At 55.7% G+C, this 19502-nt stretch overlaps 1 protein-coding gene across 1 annotated transcript; it reads left to right on the forward strand.

Moving 5' to 3' along the window:
- The first annotated feature begins 2538 nt into the window (after nucleotides 1-2538).
- LBX1 (ladybird homeobox 1) lies at nucleotides 2539-4056 on the forward strand. The gene is made up of 2 exons (XM_029080170.1): nucleotides 2539-2863; nucleotides 3507-4056. The coding sequence occupies exons 1-2, from the start codon at nucleotides 2539-2541 to the stop codon at nucleotides 4007-4009; spliced, it is 828 nt and encodes a 275-aa protein (XP_028936003.1). The 3' UTR covers nucleotides 4010-4056.
- Nucleotides 4057-19502: the final 15446 nt, after the last annotated feature.

Genomic DNA, 19502 nt, shown 5'->3' on the forward strand with positions numbered 1-19502 from the left:
CCATTCACAGATATAAGAGAATCGAAATTATATATGCCTGTATCACAAACACACACTCTTACAAACAAGAGAATCAAAGTTATGTGTGTTTACATCACACATATACACGCACAGGCACAAAGCAGACCTATGGGGTCGCCTTGTGCCCATTCATAAATACGCAGAAATTCAAGAGAATCGGAGTTAGGTTTGCCCGTATCACAAACACACACACACATGCATAAGAGGGAAGCAAAGTTACGTGTGTTTGCATCACACGGACACGTAGAACTGTCTGTGTGTCCATGCACAAATACAGAAGAATAAGAATTACGTGTGCCTGTATCACAAACACATACACGTAAATTCAAGAAAATCAAAGTTAAGTGTGTTTGCATCACGCACACACACTTGAACACAAAACGGAGCAATGGGGTGTCTGTGTGTCCATTCATAAATACGCAGAGAAGAAGAGTCGTGTGTGTCTGTATCATAAACACACACACACACACATACACACATACTCATAAACAAGAGAATCAGAGTGATGTGTGTCCGCATATCACACCACACACACACAGACACACACACTCATGTCTATGGGCCCGGGCCCGCCGAAACCCAGTAATTCCGTTCTCGGCGAACGGAGCCCCTTGTCAGGAGCATCTGGAGTTTTAAGGGAGATGAAATACGTCCCTTCTGCGAGGCGAGGCAAGGCTTGGAGAGGAGAGGCCCCTTTGCCGGTGAGTTATAGCCCGGACCGAGGGGGCCCGAGCCTCCCCGCCGGCCCCGCCCGCCCTCCCTCCGTCCTCCAGGTTATCCCGGCGATGACAGATCGGCCGGAGCCCGGCCCGGCCCGTCCGGGAGCTACCCGGCCTTGGCACTGCCCGCTCGGCAGATCCCGGACACCGTGAGAGGTAAGCCGGATCCTCTCTTTCCCTCCCTCCTTTCCTCCCTCTTTCCCTCCCTCCCTCCTTCCTTCCCTCTTTTCATCCCTCCCTCCCTTCTTCCCTCCCTCCATCTCTCCCTCCCTCCCGCGGCGCTCGCCCGGCCGCTCGCCCGCTCGGCCCCTAAATCGCAGGGACCCGCCGACCACTCGCTCGTTCTCTCGCTCTATCTCTGCTGGAGCCGGAGGGTTGGAAGCCGGGCTTCGCCATATTGTCACGGCCAGAGAAGGAGAATCAAAGGAGAAAGTGAACTAGAAACGGAGGAAGGGGGGAGAGTCCGCGGCTGGCCTCCTCCCGCCGGGACGCCGACTCCATCCCTGTCCCGGAGGGGGAACCAAGCGGGGGGGTTGGGGGGACCGGGGGGTCTCCAACGAAATTCCACCAGACTCTGCTCCTGCTGCTTGCGAGCCCCCCCCCCCAGACATACACACACCCTCGAAGAATCCCCAGTAAAATGAAGAGAGATAGAGGCCCAGATCTAGAGACCGGAGAGACAGAGAAAGGCAAATCTAGTTTTTTTTCTGATAGAAAATATTCGCAAAGTCAACGACGTTCGTAGGCAAATCTAGTCCTTACCTGGGCCGGGGGCTGCCGCTCCCTCTCGGGTGGGCGCGAAAACGGGTGAGGATTTAAAAAAAATAAAAATTACAACAATAATAACGAAATAACAAAATAAAAGCGAGAATAACGGAAATCATCATCATAAAGGCGAGAGGAGGGATCGACAAAAATTGGTGGGGTTTTTGTTGTTGTTTTTTCATCAGACTGTATTATCCTGATGCAATAAAGCCAGGCGATAATGTAATTTAAAAATATATATGTCCAAGCAAATAGTGCCGCAGAAAATGACAAGTGCATTAAGCATTATAATTCAGGCGAGCTCCACCTACCAGGCTTGCCTCCTAATTAATGATGTTTCCAACTTACAACAGGGTGCATTGGACAGACAGAGAGTGAAAGAGAGAGAGGGAGGGAGAGAGAAGGAGAGAGAGAGGGAGAGAGAGAGAGAGCGAGAGAGAGAGAGAGCGCGAGAGAGAGCGAAAAGTGTCATTGCAGATAATTGATTACCTCCCAATCAACAATAACTTGTTAGCAATAGTCAATTGCCCCGTCTCTCCGCCTCTCCTCGCAGTCCCAGGATTAGCGAGCTCGCCTCGGTTCCTACGAGTCTTCGCCGCCAAGAAAGGGGGCAAGGAAAAGCGTGGAGATCTGAGCACCTTTAAATAGCGCCGGGGAGGACGAAGCTGGAGTCCGGCCCGCCGATTCCCCGCTCCGGCCCGGGTCTCCGGGAAGCCTCCGCGGCGCCCCGGCGCCCCCTCCCCGCATCGCTCTCCCCGGTCTCCCGGCGCTGCCCGTCTCCGAGCTAGGCTCGCCATCTGCCCCTCCCGGAGCGAGGCCGCCCAAGAAAGCCCCGTGCCTGGAGCCTCTTCCCCGCCCCCCCTCCCCCCCCCACCAGGCCAATCTCGGCCCCCCGCGACCCCCCGCCCCCGGCCCCCGCGCCCGGAGTCGTCGGCGGGGGTTGAAGTTTTTGCTCCCCTCTCCGGCCGGCCGGTGGTCGGGGGGATTGGCCGGCAGCGCTCAACCCCGGGCGGGACCTGCCCGGACGCCGAGCATGACTTCGAAAGAGGAAAGCAAGGCGTCCTCGGGCGAGGAGCGGCGGCGGAGCCCCCTGGACCACCTGCCGCCCCCGGCCAACTCCAACAAGCCTCTGACCCCCTTCAGCATCGAGGACATTCTCAACAAGCCGTCGGTGCGGAGGAGTTACACGCTCTGCGGGGCCGCGCACCTCCTCTCCGCCGCCGACAAGCATTCCCCGGCCGGCCTGCCCCTCGCCAGCCGGGCGCTGCTGTCGCAGACCTCGCCGCTTTGCGCGCTGGAGGAGCTGGCCAGCAAGACGTTCAAGGGCCTGGAGGTCAGCGTGCTGCAGGCGGCCGAAGGTAGGAGGACCAGCCGCCCCCTCTCTTCCTCCCTCCCTCTTCCTCCCCGGCCCGGGGCCCGGCCCAGCCCGGCGGCCCGGCCTGACCAAGTTCCCGCTCGGGGCAGGGCTGCTGGGCATGGCCGTCTCTAAATGCGCGGGGGCTCCGGCCCCGGGCGGGTGTATCGGACGGCGCTGGGGCTGGCGTGGGGGCCTGGGGTGGAGGGAGGTTTAGAACGGGACCGGGGGACGGAGGGGCGGGGGGCGGGCACCGGAGAACGGGGGACGTTGGGGAAGCGCTCCGGAAGCAGCTAGAACGAACAGCCTGTGTCGGGAATCCAGAGGCCGGGAATCTCCCCCCCACCGCAAGCCCACCCACCCACGTCCCCCGATCACCGTCCCCTCACCGGGAGGTCACGCTGGCCGAGCCGCGGCAGGTCCAGTCCGGGACCCTTTCAGAGGCTCAGGGCCAGAACCGCCCGGGGCCAAGGAGCTGCGGCAGCTCCCGGGCCCGGCCTCCCTGGCAGCCCCCGCCACCCCCGTCCCGGGGCCCAGGCGAGGAAAGGGCTTGGGGGTCGGCGGACTCCCTTCCCCCACCCCCCCACACGCACCTTCCAGCTCCTACCTCCACTTCAACCCCCACCCCCTGTCATCCCTGTTGGCAGGCCGAGATGGGATGACCATCTTCGGGCAGCGCCAGACGCCCAAGAAACGGCGGAAGTCGCGCACGGCCTTTACCAACCACCAGATCTACGAGCTGGAGAAGCGCTTCCTCTACCAGAAATACCTGTCCCCCGCCGACCGCGACCAGATCGCGCAACAGCTCGGGCTCACCAACGCGCAGGTCATCACCTGGTTCCAGAACCGGCGCGCCAAGCTCAAGCGCGACCTGGAGGAGATGAAGGCCGACGTGGAGTCCGCCAAGAAACTGGGCCCCAGCCCCCAGGTGGACATCGTGGCACTGGCCGAGCTGGAGCAGAACTCGGAACCGGGTAGCGGCGGTGGCCGGGCCAAGTCTCGGCCCAGCTCGCCCGCGCTGCCCCCCGGCGCGCCCCCGGGCCCCGGGCACCTCCAGCTCTCGCCCGCCTCCCCCCTCACGGACCAGCCGGGCAGTAGCCAGGACTGCTCGGAGGACGAGGAAGACGTGGAGATCGACGTGGACGACTGAGCCGCGGGGGGCTGCCCGGCTCGCCGCCTCGACCCCCCTCCCCAGACCCGCGAAGACTCCCGCCCCTTGCCCCTCCACCTCCCCCTCACCCCGGAACGGTCCCGGCCCACCTCCCCTGGACCCTGAGAGGGGCGTTGGGTCTCCCCTCCTGCCCCACTCGCCTCTACCCCTTCTCCCCCGGCCGGACTGGGCGCCCCCCGACCCCGGACTCCTGGCTCCGGCGAGCCGCGGTCAGCCTGCCCCGCGCAGCCCGGCCGGCCCCTTCCTAAGTAAGCAATAAGCACCCGGAGAAGCGGGCACCGCGAGCCAGCCGGCCGACGACTGACTGACGGGCCGACGGCCTCGGGCCCGGGCCCGCGGACCGACGGACCAACCTCATCGCGGCGGCCGCCGCCGTCGCCCCCCGGACCCCGCGGCTGTCCAGTCCCGGAGTCCCACCCCGGAATGGTGCAATTCTGTATGGCTTCTGTATAAATATTTAAACATATATATTGGGGGGTTTCCCTTTTCTTTCCTCTCCCCTCCCTCCCGACCCCCTTTGGGAGACTTGGGGGTTTTTTGATACCTCTAGAAAACATGTATTTGCCAAAAGAAAAAAAAAACCCACAAAGACGATTTTTCATACGCGGAAGGAGAAGAGACGGAGACGGAGACGGAGAGAGAAGGGAAGGGGAGGGAGGGAGAGAAGGGAGAGCCGCAGGCGCCGCTTCGGAGAGGCCCCCGGCTCCTCAGCCCTCGCCCGATGTCCCCGGGACCCACCTCCGTTTAGGAGAAAAATCCAAATTTGCTTTTTTTTTCCAGAATTTTTATTTGATTTTTTTTCTTGCATGTGGCAAATGTGCACGGAGCAGTTTCCTTTCCTCGGGTTTATTTGGTTCTTTCTTTTCTCCCCTCTATTTGATCTGGCTTTCTTTTCCGGTGTTGGGGAGGGGCGGGAGGGCGGGGATCCTACCTGCTAGTTGAACATAGATCCTTTCTTTTCCTGGCGAGTAGAGGTTTGTTTCTGATGCAAATCTGCCTCATGATACCGATTAAAGCTATTTTTACCATTTTCTGCTATTGTTGTGCTTTTCTTGAAAAGCCACTCTCCGTATTTTTATATGAAGGTGGTAAAAAAAAAAAGCCCTAGAATTATTTTTTACTCTTTTTAGAATTTTTTTGCATGCGACAGAGACCCCGGGGAGGCCTCGGGCATCTAGCCTCGGGCTGGGAGTCCATGATTAGGCTGCTCCGGACAGGCTCGGGGGCGAAGGGCGGGTCTCCCGCAGCTTTAGCCCCGACTTGTACAGAAGCGATTCGCCAAGGAAGGCCTGCTCTCCGCCCCGGCCCTCCGCCCGGTCCTCTGTATCAACCCAGCCGGGACCGGACTCCTTCCGAGACTTTCTCTTCTCCCGGAGTTGAACAGCGGCCTGTTTTTCCAATACAATAAAATATTTGCCATTTTACTAGATTCCGCCGTGGCTGTGTCTGGCTGAACCCGCGCGTCCTGCCCCGGACCCGGATTCTCTTCTGTCTGCCTGTCTATCTGTCTGTCTGCCGGTCCGTCCCGCCGCGCCTCCTTCCCCCCCGCTTAACTCTTCGGGGGGTGGCGGGGGTGGCGGCGGGGATATCTTTCAATTGGGGGGGGGGAGGGCGAGTGGACGGGAAACTCTGAAAGAGAAGGACCCGGGCCTTAGGCTCGCGTTTAAAAGGCGAGAGATTAGAGCAAGGCATAGAGAGAATCGGAAGTTTGCCTCGTCCGGGTAGAAAAGAAAAATATGTGTTTATGTAAAAATGTGAAAATAGATCAATTTCAGACACATTCCCCTGCCTCCGTGGCCCCCTTTTCCCCCAACTCCCCAACCCGGACTTGGACGAAAGGCTTCTGCCTTTTCGAACGCCGAGCTAGGCCAGGGTTTAGTCCCACGGGTCTCCCTCGGGGACCGGCCCGCATTGTCCGGCCTGGGGAATTACCCGCGTCCGACCGGGCCAGGCCGGGGCCCCGGGGGAGCCGGCCAGGAGTCTCCACGTTTCCAACTTTACAAACCGTTCCGTTTCCTTTCCTTGCCCTTTTTTGTTGTTGTTGATGTTGCTGGACGGTGGGGGTGGATGTTGTGGTGATGTTTTGGGGTCCCGCCTTTGTATCCCCGTCCCGAGCCTGCTCCCATTCTCCACGAAATTGATGTGAGAAACGCCAATCTGGTACGAGTGGGGCGAGAGCTCGGAGGCGGGGGCGGGGGCGGGGGGCGCGGGGGGGTTGGGGGGTGGAGGGAGACGTGTCCGGGGACAGAGAGAAAAAAAATAAACAGCCAACAAGCCCGTGAGTTGGGGGCCAGTTTCTCCGGGGCGATATAAATCTCCCTGCTCTCGGAGGATGGATGGGGCTGTAATTTTGAGCGTAAAGCATGAAAACTGGGGACAAATGCGCTCCTGTCCCGCCGCTGACAGGCGACAATAGAAGAAGCCCAGCCTCCCGCCGCTCCCCATGCCGAGGCAAGCTCGGCCCTCCGCAGCCAAGGGGACACGAGCGCTTGGAGACCATATGGTTTTTGAATTTTCTTCACAATTTCCAGACAATTTGATGGATTAGGTTCACCCTCCCTCCCCGCGCGCTGCTCCCCGTCACAAAAGCGGCGAGGGGACCGCGGCGCTCCCGTCACCGGGGCATCTGGGCCCGCCATGTGGCCGCCTCGGCCCCCGCCCCCTCCCCACCTCCCCCCCAACCCCCACCCCCACTCTCCTGGCATTTGGAACAAGGCTATGAATCACAATGAAACGCGTTTTCCTTTCTTCCCTCGCGGGCCGGGGCCGGAGGACTGGGGAGAGAGCACTTGTCTTCCTCTTTTCTGACTAACCCCCCCCCGCCCTATTTCTCTCCCTCCACCCCCGAGAGAGGCAGGGCGGGGAGGGGGCGGGCGGGGAAGAGGACCCGCGGCTTCCCATCTTGTCCTTAAGTGCGCGACGCTAAGCAGGCGGATCGGAACTGTGCGGAAACGGTGACATTTATGTGCCCATCTAGTTAAAGCGCTTTATTTGTTTGCTTTCACCGGCCTCACCCCCCTTGTCGTCCCCCCCACGCCCCCTCCCCGGTCCCCCGCCCCCCCCCCCGTCGCCCCCTCCTTTCCCGGATTCTCCCTTTTATTCTTTTGTTTCGAAATGGATTTAATGAGCCTGAAAAACATGACAATTGAATATAACCGAGAAATGAAAACAACAACGAAAAAAGGAGGAAGGGAAAAGGGAGGAGGGGGTGGGGACCAGGGCAGGGGGTGGGAGGGAGGACCGGGGGAGGGGGCCGTGGAGACCCGCGTAACGTCCCGCACGTGGCTGCACGCGGCGGCGGCTCCGGTTTAAGTCTCGGCTCCCGACGAGTCCGGGGCTGCGAGGCTCGGGTTTAAGGGGAGCTTCTCGGCCCGGCCTGCGCTGCCCCCGCCACCGCCCCCCGGTCCGTCCGTCCGTCCCGGGCCAGGCCCTTGGCCTCCGTCCAGGCTCAGAAGGACTCGCCCTCTTCCTGCCCTGCCACACACCACCCCGTCCCCAGGATGGCTGAGAGACCTTTTTCCATCGGAGCCGGCGTGGAGGCCGGGGCATGCCCGGGAGCGGCCTACCTCTCTTCCGACCGGACGTCCCCGTCTAGTTCTTCCTCCCTCCTCCCGGGTCCCGAGACCCCCAAATCTGCTCCTCGATCGCAGACAGGAACCCGATAGTCCCCGAACAGCCGCGGGTGGAGGCAGGGGCTGCTGGGCGGAGACCAGCTCTAGAAGGGGATGAGAAAGTGGTATGGGGAGGCTTCTGTTGGTTTTCTTGTGAGTTTCTGAGTTGCACTTCTGGGTGGGCCAGAGGGCCGGAGCTCGGAAGCCATGTGCTCTGCAGGCGGCAGGCTTAGGGAGAGGGCCGGGGGACTCCTCGAGGACCGAAGCGCGGAGCCCAGGGTGCGGCCACCCCGGAAAACCGCGGACTTCTGCCCCTTGCCTCTTTCCCCGAAGCTTCAGGCTTTTTCGATCCTCCTCTGCGGAGTCCCGTGCCATCTGAGTGGCGCTGCCTCTTGGGGCAAGGTCTGTTTGTTTGGGCCTGCTTCCGCAAGCTTGTAAATTGGGTGTGAATAAAGGATTGTATTTCTGGACGTGTATCTGTGAGTCTGGGAGCGTATCTACAGCCAGTGAAATTAAGTGGAAGTAAGTGTGAGTGTGCGGGTGAGAGGTGAGCAGGTGAGCTGGGGGCTTTGGATGCTGAGACTCGAGAGAGTTGGAGATTGGGGGGGGAGAGAAAGGCGCGCGGAGACCCAGGCTGCCAAGATATAGCCTTCCCCTCCCAATGGTATCGCTTTCCTACCTCCCTTCCCTTTTCCCCTCCCCATCACTTTCCATCTTGCCCAGACCTCAATCCTGTCACCCCGTCTGTTTGCAGGGCAGCTCCACCTCGGTCGATTCTTCCTCTGAATCAGGATTCTTAATTCCAGGGCCTGAGTTTTGACCCTACAGGGAGGAAGGAGGAGAGGGGAGGCAGGATGGAAGGATGATGGGGGGTAGTGAAGGGGAAGAGGTCTTCCCGCCTCTCCTCCCCTCCCCATTCCACTCCGTCTCTCCCCTCTTTCCCTTCTCTCTCCCTTGCTCTCCCCCTCCTCTCGCCCTCCTCACCCCGGCCGTCCACCTGACCGCAGCTCGGTGTAGCCGGCTTTAGTCCAGCCCCCTCCCAGCTCCCTCCCCCCAGCCCGGACACGGCGGCCGCGACGGGGTGAGGCCGGGAGGCGCAGTTCCTTATTTTACGAGGTGTCGGGCCGGTGTCAGACGTGGCAACGATAACTAATACTCCAGTCTGAGGGACCAGAACGTGGTAATTAATCCCAAAGACTTAAGTGTATTTTAGTTCAGGAGAAAAAAAATCACTAATTCAATCGTCCGGAAAATTGAAGTTTGATGCATGAGTCCCCCCTGAAAGGAAGGGGCTGGGGTTGCTCGCATTTCTGGTTTTTCTTTTCTTTTCTTTTCTTTTTTTTCCCTTCCTTTTTTTCCCCTCTCTGACTCTGAGGTTGGGGCCGGAGTTGGGAGTCCGCCCTCCCCCTCGGCGCATTCGTCGAAGCGCGCTCCCTCCTCCCTCCCTTCTCTCCCGCCTTGCGTTCTCCTCCCCGAAGCCCAGAAGCGCCTGGCCCACGCAAATCACGCAGTCCTCCCGCCCCGCCCCCACTCTCCGCCCCGAGCGCGCCCCCCGCAGCTCCTCAGACCCGCCCCTGTCGGGCCCCATCGCCTCCCTGGGGCTGTCGCGACAGGAGGGCCGCTAAATCGGACGGATTCTCCCTCCCCAGTTGTTCTCCCTTTGCCTCGGAACAACTCACGTCGCCCGTGGGGACTCCAGGTTCGCTCCCACACTCTCTGGGGCCGTTGGAGCCACGTCAGTCTGATGATCCTGTCTGGGGAGGGGGCAGGGGGCGGCTGAGGCCCCCCGCGGGTTAGGTTGGATGGGAGGGTATGAGCCCAAAGGGATTAAAATGGACCCGAGTCGGTGTGAGCGAATGTGTGTGTGTGTGTGTGTGTGTGTGTGTGTGTGAGTGGAAGCGAGCGCGCAATCTTGCGAAGGTTTAACGCGTGTATGGATGTGATCGGGTGGGAAGCGGCGTGAGAGAAAAAGTTTAAGCGTGTTAGTGGGAGTGCGAGATGAAACGAAAGCGAGGGAAATATGATGAGAGTGTAGGAGAGGGGATGAATGGGTGTGGGAGAAGGTGGGAGAGGATGAGAGTCGATGTTGGAAAAGGTGATTGGGAGTGGAATAAATTGGAGTGGAAGAGTGGGAATGAGGCGGTGAGCTGAACCAAGGGGAGTGGGTATTGGCGACCGTTTGGGGAGACTTGGGGGGACGGGGGGTGGGGAGAGGGGAGAATATGAAACTCAGTCTGGTTCCGGCAAGGTGTGAAAAAGGCTGAGGAGGGACGACGGGGAGGGCCGGCAGTACGGGGCGGGACAGGGCGGAGTCTCTCAATTCTTCTGGGACTGCTAGAGAATGCAGTCGTTTGGCCCCGGGCTCCCATAGGGAGAAGAAGAGAGAGGGAGAAGAGGGAAGAAGAAAGGGAGGGAAGGAAGGAGAGAGCAAGCGAGCAAGAGAGAGAGAGAGAGAGAGCCGACGAGGGTGGCAAGGAGGGGCTGAGCAAGAAAGAAAAGTCAGATTGTGGTCCCGGTGCATCCTGGCTGAATAAGCAGCAGAGTCCGCTCTGAGCGTGGCCCGCCGAACCAGGGTGGCCGCGAGTCAAGTGCGAGTGAGAGTGATTGTGTGACAATAACTGTGAGTGTGTATGACAGCAAGTGACCGAGTGTGACTGTGAGTGTGAGCGTGACCAGGCTCTAAATACACCACTGACTGGGGGACTGAGTGCGTGAGTGCGAGTGACAGAGGGGAGGGGGGTATGGATTTGTAAGTGTGTGGAAAGGGGAAAGTGGTGTGTCAGAACAAGTGTGCAAAATGTTCTCAGCTTTTTTGTGAGTGTGTGTTTGCGAGTGTGTGTGTGTTTGTGATGCGCTCTAATACTGTGAGAAGCAGTATGGCCTAGTAGAGCACGGTCCTGGAAGTCAGAAGACCTGGGTTCTAATCCCGGCTCTGCCACTTGTTTGCTGTTTGACCTTAGGCAAGTCACTTCACTTCTCTGTGCCTCAGTTATCTCATCTGTAGAACGGGGATTAAGACGGTGAGCCCCATTTGGGACATGGACTGTGTCCAGTCCGATTATCTTGTAACTTCCCCAGTCAACTAGTCAAGTGCTTAGTACGGTGCTCTGCACATCATAAGCTTTCAATAAATACTATTCGTGATGATAATGATGATGAATCAATCGTATTTATTGAGCGCTTACTGTGTGCAGAGCACCGTACTAAGCGCATGGGAGAGTACGATATCACAGAGTTGGTAGTCACGGTCCCTTCTTACAATGAGCTTAAAATCTAGAGAGGGAGACAAACAATAATATAAAAAAAATTACGGATATATACATAAATGCTATAAGGCCGAGGGAGGGAAGAATAAAGAGTGAAAATCCTAAAACAAGTTCAGTGTTCAGTGTCTGGTATAGAGCAAGTACTTAACAAATATCACTAAAAAATAATAAAAAAATAGAAATCCTCCAAGTTTGAAAGCCTCTTCGCTAGCTTCCGGAACTGCCGTGTGGAACTGTGGGGAGACTTTTCAGAGAATGGATGGTGGGGGGAGAAAGGCGAAAGGGTGCGGGGAGCTAAAGGAGTCTGAAATCCTAAATGAGTCTGTTGAGCCTAGCAAACTGATCTGGGTCTAACTATGATCAGGTCTTGCAGCACTCAGGGATGCATTTGATTGCCAATTATCAGGTAAAGTTCATCCAAGTTCTAATTCTACGCTTTTTTCGACATTTTCTGGATTATTCAGATAAAATCCGATGGGCTTTTTTTTTCTAGAGTTATCGAGATCATTGGACAGTCTAGGCTAGTCTGGCTGTTTCTGCCTGTTTGAGTCTGTATTTCTTCCTTTGCCCGTGTTTCTATCTCTGTTCCTGTTCTCCTCTGGATCTGGGTCTTTGTTTCCTCTCGTCCTGCGTGCGACTTTCCCTCTTTCCCTGTCTATGTGTTTTCCGGGAACTCCGCTCTCAATGCCTTCGCCTCTGTCTTTGGATCTGGATCTCAGTTTCTGTCTTTGGCTCTTTGCCTCTGTCTCTGAGTCTGATTCGGTCTATAACTCTCTCTGAGTTTGTCTCTGACTGTGATTCTGTCTGGCGTCATTGACTGTGGCTATCTGTCTCTGGGTCTCTTTCTGTCTCTGTTTGGTCTCTGTCATCCAAATTCAGTTTCCATTGACCGGCCTGGTTTTGATCGTGAAAAGGACTCGAAGGGGGTGACCCTGGTCCCTGGGAACGCCCATTCCTCTGCAACAGAGGATAATGAAGAATCAATCAATGATGTTTACTGAGCGCTCACTCTTTACGAAACACTGTACCAAACATTTGGGAGGGTACAAAAGGATAAATAGACACGATCCGTGCCCTCAAAAGTTTATAATCCAACTGAATCTTAGAGGATCATCTATTTGGCCCGAGTTCTCAGTGTGGGAAAGGGGAGAGCAGAGAAGGAAAAGGAAGCGCGAAGACGGGGAGGGAAGAGAGGGAAAGGAGAGTTTTCTAGTTGGGTTGAGGAAAGTGAATATCCACAAACACAACCAGTGAAGACCTCAGATTCTCCGGGAGGAATCTGTTCCCGGGGGTCTTCAGGAGTGCGAGTATGTGTCTACCGCCCCATCCCTACACACGCACGCACACACACAAACACACGTAAAGTTCACAACTAGAGACATCAGTTCTCGGAACAGGGAGGGCAAAGATAAATATATCTCATGGTAACTTTCTGCCATTTTTCTGCGTTTAGAACAGTGCTCTGCATACAGTAAGCACTCAATAGATACGATTGATCGATAGATTGATCGAATGTTTGAGTCATTGTGGGACTGCCACTGTCTCTGATCTCTAGGTCTCCGGGTGTTTTTTTTTGTGTGTGTCCCCTTGAAAGAAATTCAGGGGGCTCACTTGGTCTTGAGAGATCGTAGTTCCCTTACATTTTCCTCCTGGGGCAGGAGAGGGGTCGCGAAGCGGGTCCTGGCCAGAGACAGACAGGCGAAGGTTCGCCAAAGCCAGGGCACTGGCGGAAGGGAGAAGGCAGCGCCAGGAAGAGGGAGAGAAAAGGGGGGCCCTAGAAGAGAGAAAGCCTGGGTGAGAAGCGGGTGGGCTGGCCCACGAGAGCCTTCTCCCCTTGTCTGTCCCTAAGCTCGATCTTCCCCTCGCCTCGACCCCCGACCTACACCAAGCCAGCCTGGCTGGATGAAGGTAGAACCATCACGTCAACATAATGGACTATCCCCTCCCCTCTATTGATAACCGGCGATCAAACCATCGATCCGGCGGCTGGCAGCAAACTCCACCCCCCTCCCCCCCTTCCAGTTTACTCCCCCACCGCCTGGAAAGGAGGTCAGAGCTGGCGGTGGGGGAGAAGGATGGAAAGACAAAAGCCAGTTAGGAAAATACTCTTCCCAGTCCCAGGCCCTCTCCAAAATTCTGCAACTAGCCTGCTTTCGGTCCCTTCGGGATTAGGGATTTCCCTCCCTAAGAGGGAGGGACAAGGGAGATTGGGGAGGGGGTGAAGCAGGTCAAACTCCCTGTTCAACTGGACAGCATCTGACGAGAAAATATATGTGTGTCGTTGTGGGGGGGACGGGGGGCGGGAGGGGAGGGAGGGACGACGGACAGGAGTTGCAGAGGACGCTGCGTGGGGCTATGTGGCCGACCACGAGAGGAAGTCCCCTCTCTTCCCTCCACCCCTTTCAGGACAAAAATAAATAAAATGAAATAAAATCTGCCCCTTCCTCCTCCCCAAATGACTCTGGCTGGAGTCGTTATCATTTTTGTTAACTTTTTATCGACTGTTTGCTAGATGGCGTGTCAGTAAAGTGTATGATTTGAGATGAAAAATTAGGCAGATTAACCTGAGGGGAGAGCCTGATTGATTACTAAATAGGATCAATTTGAAAGTTTTAGTCATAACGTTTCTGCAGAGCCCCTTAATACTTCAAACTTCAATTTTACGGGCGATTGAACTAAGCATGTTCCTGACAAAATTGATATATGTATTAATTTGCTTTAACTGGTGATTAATTACTCTCCACTGAAAGAATTATATGGAGCTGTTTGCCTCCGATTTGCATATTAATCAAATTCTAGTTGATAATTCCGTCGGTACGAAGGGTTGGGGGGTGGAGTGTGTGTGCATGTGTGTTTGTGTGTCTGTGTGTGTCTGGGTGTGCGTCTGGAGGGGGGGCCCTCCCCGCTCCCCACGTTTGCTCCCTCCCCTGCTTAGCTGCCAGTTTAGTGCATTAAAACCAAAGATGCAGAACGAGTTTGCCCGGCTATTTGGTGAGAACAGAAATTGCCTGTCCGGTTTTATGATCTGCTCAGCCTGAGCAGGCGGGCCCTTAATGTCCCCTGTCAAAATGTCCGCGATTTAAAGGGAAAACGGCCTCGGTTTAGCGCCGCCGAAGGTCTGACAAGCGGCGAGGCGCGGTCAGCACCAGACCCTCGGTGAGGCCCGGGATCTCCCGACAACTGTCCCCCTTGTGGTCCCCCTTCCCGTTCCGCCGCCGGGTTGGGCAAGCACCCCAAGACCCCCGGGTCAGCGGCGAACAAGAGAGCAGAGTGTGGGGCGGAGGGAAGGCAGCTGCTGGAACTGGTCCCTCGTTCGGCCGGGAGTCTTGTCGCCCCTTGATTCTACACGTGCTCGTGCACACACCCAACACCCGACACACACACCTCTCACATTCACACTCACTACGCAATGCACAAACACACAGGCATACTCTCACACAGATACAAAAACACACTCTCACACTGGCTCCCTTTCTATCACAAGCAGAATTCCCCTCACCCAAACGCTTCCATCCTAATCAAGCTCCACCCTGAAAATCTCGAATCTTCTCCATTTGTTTCAATATCCCCCTCCTGGAGGGTTCCTATTCTCCCTCTCCCTCTCCCCTCCCTTCCCAAAACCCTTAAAATCCCTTACCCACCTTTTCTGAAGTCTGTGAGCCTAAGAGGGTGGCCTACTGTATAAACTTTTCAAATCTATGGATTCAAAGGGTAACAGTGTAATTAAAACCAGATAATTAATGAGACAATATTCCTTCAGCTACATCTTTAATGAACAAACCCCTTCAGGGCAGCCTCCTCTTCCAGGCTCATTAAAGAGAATAAAGTTGTGGGGCTTATGTACTTCCCAGTGTGTTAATAACAAACCAGCAGTGTGTGCTTTCAAAAGCATAATAGCAGCTCACGCCACTCCGCTTTGGAAGATCTTCTCAGAGCCTTCGCAGGGTTTTAAATATTTTAAATGCAAAGTAGGCCACTTTCTTCATTGAATTTTAATTGGCCCCCAAATCATGTGAGAGAATCAAGGCAGTCCCATGGCCCCCTTGCCACCAAAGCAGCAGAAAGTGCAGGCTCGGACTCAACTGGCTCTGGGGCTTCAGCCATCTACAAGCCTTATTGTGCTCTGACTTCACCAAGATATTCTCTCTCTCTCTCTCTTTAATAATAACTGTGGCAGGTGCAGTATTTTCCGTTCAGATACAGTCGGGGCTCCCAGTCTATTGGAGAGGGAGAACAGGCATTTCATCCCCATTTTACAGGTGAGGAGTCTAAAGCACAGAGAAGTCAAACGACTTGCACAAGGTCACACAGCAGGCAAGTCGGGGAGCCGGAATTAAAACCCAAGTTACCAGACTCTCAGTTCTGTGCTCTTTCCACTAGGGCATGCTGCTCTGTCAGCTTCTGCCTCTCTGTCTCTTTGTCTTTCCCTCTCTCTCCCTTCCCCCCCTTCCCCCCCGCTCTCCCCTCCATTCTCTCTTCTCTCTCTCTCCCTCTGACTGTCTCTCCCTCCAGACTAGGCTATTTGCCTTTCCACGACTTTATCAGCTCTGCACCTCGGCTCCCAGAGACTGGCAGGCCGGATCTCCCCTGCTTTGTAGATATAGGAACTGAGGCAGGGAGTGAGGGAAAGTGAAGAGGCAGGGACGGGGGAGGGTGGGAAACTAAGCCAAGGGTTGAGGTTCTGATCCAGAGAGTACTTCCTGGCTAGTGAAGAATGTAGAAAGAAACCTGCCCCACCTCTCAGCCCACATGCAGCTGCTCAAACACAAAATCGTTCACACACTCAAAACCCTCATACTTACTTCATGTTCATCTTCCCCGACTGAGTATAAGCTCCTTGTGGACAGGGACTTCTTTACTCTGTACTTCCCAAACGCCTAGTACAGTACATCCATCGTGCCAAGTGGGGGCTCAATAAAGATTACTAGATTACTCAATGAAGTAATAATATTTTTGCACTCAAATACTCCAGACATAATCACTAGCATAGTCGTACACACATAACCATTCCACATTTCAACATACACAGATGTAGACCCACTGCACACTGACATAATCACGCAGCCTCACACACTGAATACAGTCTAGATGTTTGAAGAACTGAGACCCAGCCTCTTTGATGGAGAGCTCCCAAAGCTTTCTCTTGCTGCAACCCCACATCAACTCTCTCTCTCTCCCTCTCTCTTCCAGAGTTTGTGTCTTCTCCCGGAAGGTAATATTTCCTTTTTAGTATGTTGCAGCCTCTAACTCAGATTGTTATTGCTCACATCTTTAAAGTTTACTTAGCAAAAGCCCTGGCTAACGTGAGCTGTTTGCAGTCTTGCAGGAGTTGGGGCCATGCCTTCAGCAATGCTTTGCAAATGTGGAGAGATGGGGCTTTTAGGGATGAGTTATATTGCAATCAGCTAAGTAAATCTGCATGCGCAAAGGATGCTAATTAGTCTTAATAGTCTACCAATATGCCCCAAGACTGAAAACACAAAAACGTAAATCTGCTACCGATAAATATTTTTAATTGTTAAATTTACTGGAAAGGAGTTCTCTGGGTTTGCCGGGTACTGGATCTCCTTGCCAGCCCACAATCATTCTTACCAAGAAATTCCCACAGGCTTCCAGCCGAGGGTGGGCATGGGAGGAAGGAGTGGGGGTTGGAATAAGACGGAGAGAGGTGGAGGGGGAGTAGGAGTTCAAGTGTGGGAAGGGGAAGGAGGAGGAGGGGAAGGACCTGACAAGGGTCTGAGTGATGGGGACTCAGCGGAAGCATTTGTGTTGGGATCGCACTTGGTAAAGTTAGTGATGTATCACATTAATTACCAGTGTGAGCTTCAAATGGTTCTAGGCCCAAGGAAAATTAATGGGAATCCAAATTCTAATTATGTAGCTGTTGTTAAAGAGTTTAACTAGATAGTCATGAAGAAAATTGGATTATGCATAGAAATATGCAAAGCTCCGGCTGCCAGAGTGTGCCAGGCCGTGTGCGATTGAACTGGGTGTGAGCAGCAGCAACAGCAGCAATAGCGGCCTCGCAGGGGTGGTGGCTGGTAGTGTCCCGACTCGTGTGTGTGTGTGTGTGTGTGTGTGTGTGTGTGTGTGTGTGATGGGCAGAGAGAAAAGAGTGCGGGACCTTAAGGTTGCTCACCCCATCCCACCTACTTTGAGGAAGATCTCCCAAAGGATCAGTTTAGCTCAAACTCAGGGGCAGGAGGAAAAGATGGCCCAATTCAAGGTATCTTTATCCTCAGTTGACCTAGGTGAGATGTGGAAAGATCATCCAGGGGGACACCTACGGATCTTTGTGCCTGATGGGTCAGTGTCTATGTGTTCTTGCCTTTGTTTCCTCTGTGTATCTCTACAGATTTGTGTTTGGGTGAGTCTGGGTATGCCTCTCTGTATGTGTGAAAGTACGCCTAGGTCTGTGACAGAATCTCTAATTCTGTGATCGGCTGGAGGATTGTCTATATCTTTTTCCTAGTGAAAATGGATTATAGCGAACTATCATCTATTGGAATTTTATTTATTTCTTTTTCCAACTTGACAATGAGGAGAAATGGCCACCTACTTAAACACATATGACGTCACATCATTCACCTTATTAAGGACAGTGAATGTTTCCATTTTCTCAGGAAATGAGGTCTGCTCATGCCTCACTAATCCCTCCCGACTACACACACACACACACACACACACACACACACACACACAAATGGTTGGGGAAGAATGAGGCATACACTGTTCAGATGGGTCCACTCCACCAGTGTTCCTGACCACCTCAAAACTGCACTTCCTCACAGGGAAAGGAATAGGGCAGGATTCCTTAAACAAGGGAGACAGTGAGCTCTCCCCTCCTTGGGCCTGGCCTGCCTTTGCGCGATGCCGGAGCTGAGTCCCTAGGCCCGGGGCAGGTCCTGCAGCTACCCCATTCAGAGCTTCGCACTGCAGGAGGTTCCAGAAAGGATGGCGACGCTGACGACGACCATGATGCTGACGACAGTAATGGTGAAGCTAGGAGGAAAAATAAGACCCCCTCTACGGGTGTGACGAATCAGTCTCCTCACTTTACAGCCCCCCCCCCCCAACCCAAGAGGGGAAGTGAAGCTGTTGAAGGAGGCAGCCAGCCTCAGTGCCAGAGCGAGAACCCAGGAGTGGATTTCCCCTTCCTCCCACTTTCCCTGCTCATCTTCCTCCTCTCTACTTCACTCCTCCCCCATCCCCAGCTGGGAACGGCTCCCCTCCTTGGGATCGTCCTACCTCCCAATCAGCTCCGGGGGCTGAGAGCCTTCTACAGGTGACTTACCATTCCCTCTCTTGCCTAGGCCCGGGGAAGAAGGTGGACCGTGTCCTCTGCCCCTCCCCTTTGCCCCTCCGATCTCCCTCTAGTCAAGGGGAGGCCTCTAGGGTTGACCTGCTAAAGCAAATCCTGCTAAAGCACACCCCAAACCCTGGACCCAGTGTAGAAGCCTGGAGAATCTTGTTCTGTTTCCCTCAGCAGACTCTCCTCCCCAGAGGTAGGTGATTGGGGCCCAGGATGGGGGTGGGGGGTGGAGGGGTAGGAGGTGAGAGATTAGAATAGGGTAGGGGGTTGGATGGGGGTGAAGATAGATGGGGATGGGGGTCAAATAAGGTAGGGAGGACCTGGATGAAGGTGGGAATAGGGAAGGAAGCTTTAACCCTTTAACTGCTACTCCAGACTCAGCTTCGGCATCCAACCCGAGGACGTTTTCTGACCCCCGTCCCCCACCCACGGCAAGGCGCTGACCCTTTCCCCGTCCTCCCCACGCCGTCCTGTCCAGCGGAAACGGAGAAGGGCGAGAGGGGCGGCTCCATGGGCCCTGACTCTTGGGCCCTGGCTCCGGGCTTGGCTCGGCTTTGTCCCCTTAGAGCTCTGCGACAAAGCCGCTCCCACCTGCCCCGAGCCGAGCCGAGGGCTCTCCGGACAGATCTCGGGGCGCTCTCTGGGCCGCAGCATTTTCCAGCGGCTTTGGGAGATTTTTTTAAAATACCGTTTCAGAATTTCGTTTTAAATTAAAATGACTGCGAGAGAGGACGAGCCGAGGCCACACCCGGGAAGACTTTGTCCTCCGGGACGACTCCGAGTTCCGGCTGAGCTCCCGGGCGGAGGCGGGTGGGGTGGGGTGGGGGGAGAAGAATGGGGCTGTCTTTATCCCCACCCCCACCCATTAGTTCCCAACGGGCCCAGGAGGGCTGGCCCAGAGGGCCTGGGTGAGACTGGAGAGGAGCCGGGGGAAATTGGACGTGCCCGGAGTCGCTCAGGCCCTAGAAGTGTCAAGAGAGGAGGGGGCTTCGTGGGTCTCTGAGCCGGGGTGCGGGAGGGCGCGGGCGGGTGAGGGCGGGTGCACCCTCCACCCTCCTCTCCACCCCGCGCTCCGCCCAGTCTTTCCCGCAGGCCCGCGGGCTCCCACAGAGCAGGGAGGGGGACGAAGGGCTCCTCCTTTCTCCAGGTCCCGCTCCCTGACCCGCCCCTGATCCCCGACGGCGGACAGGAGGCGGGAATCCTGGGGAACCCGGGAGCTGCTGGGACGGGAAAAGCCGCTTCCCGCAACCCGTTCGGGGTCTGAAACAGCATGGGGGGGGGGG

The sequence above is a fragment of the Ornithorhynchus anatinus genome, chromosome 16 (genome assembly GCF_004115215.2).
Source record: "Ornithorhynchus anatinus isolate Pmale09 chromosome 16, mOrnAna1.pri.v4, whole genome shotgun sequence".
NCBI lineage: Eukaryota > Metazoa > Chordata > Mammalia > Monotremata > Ornithorhynchidae > Ornithorhynchus > Ornithorhynchus anatinus.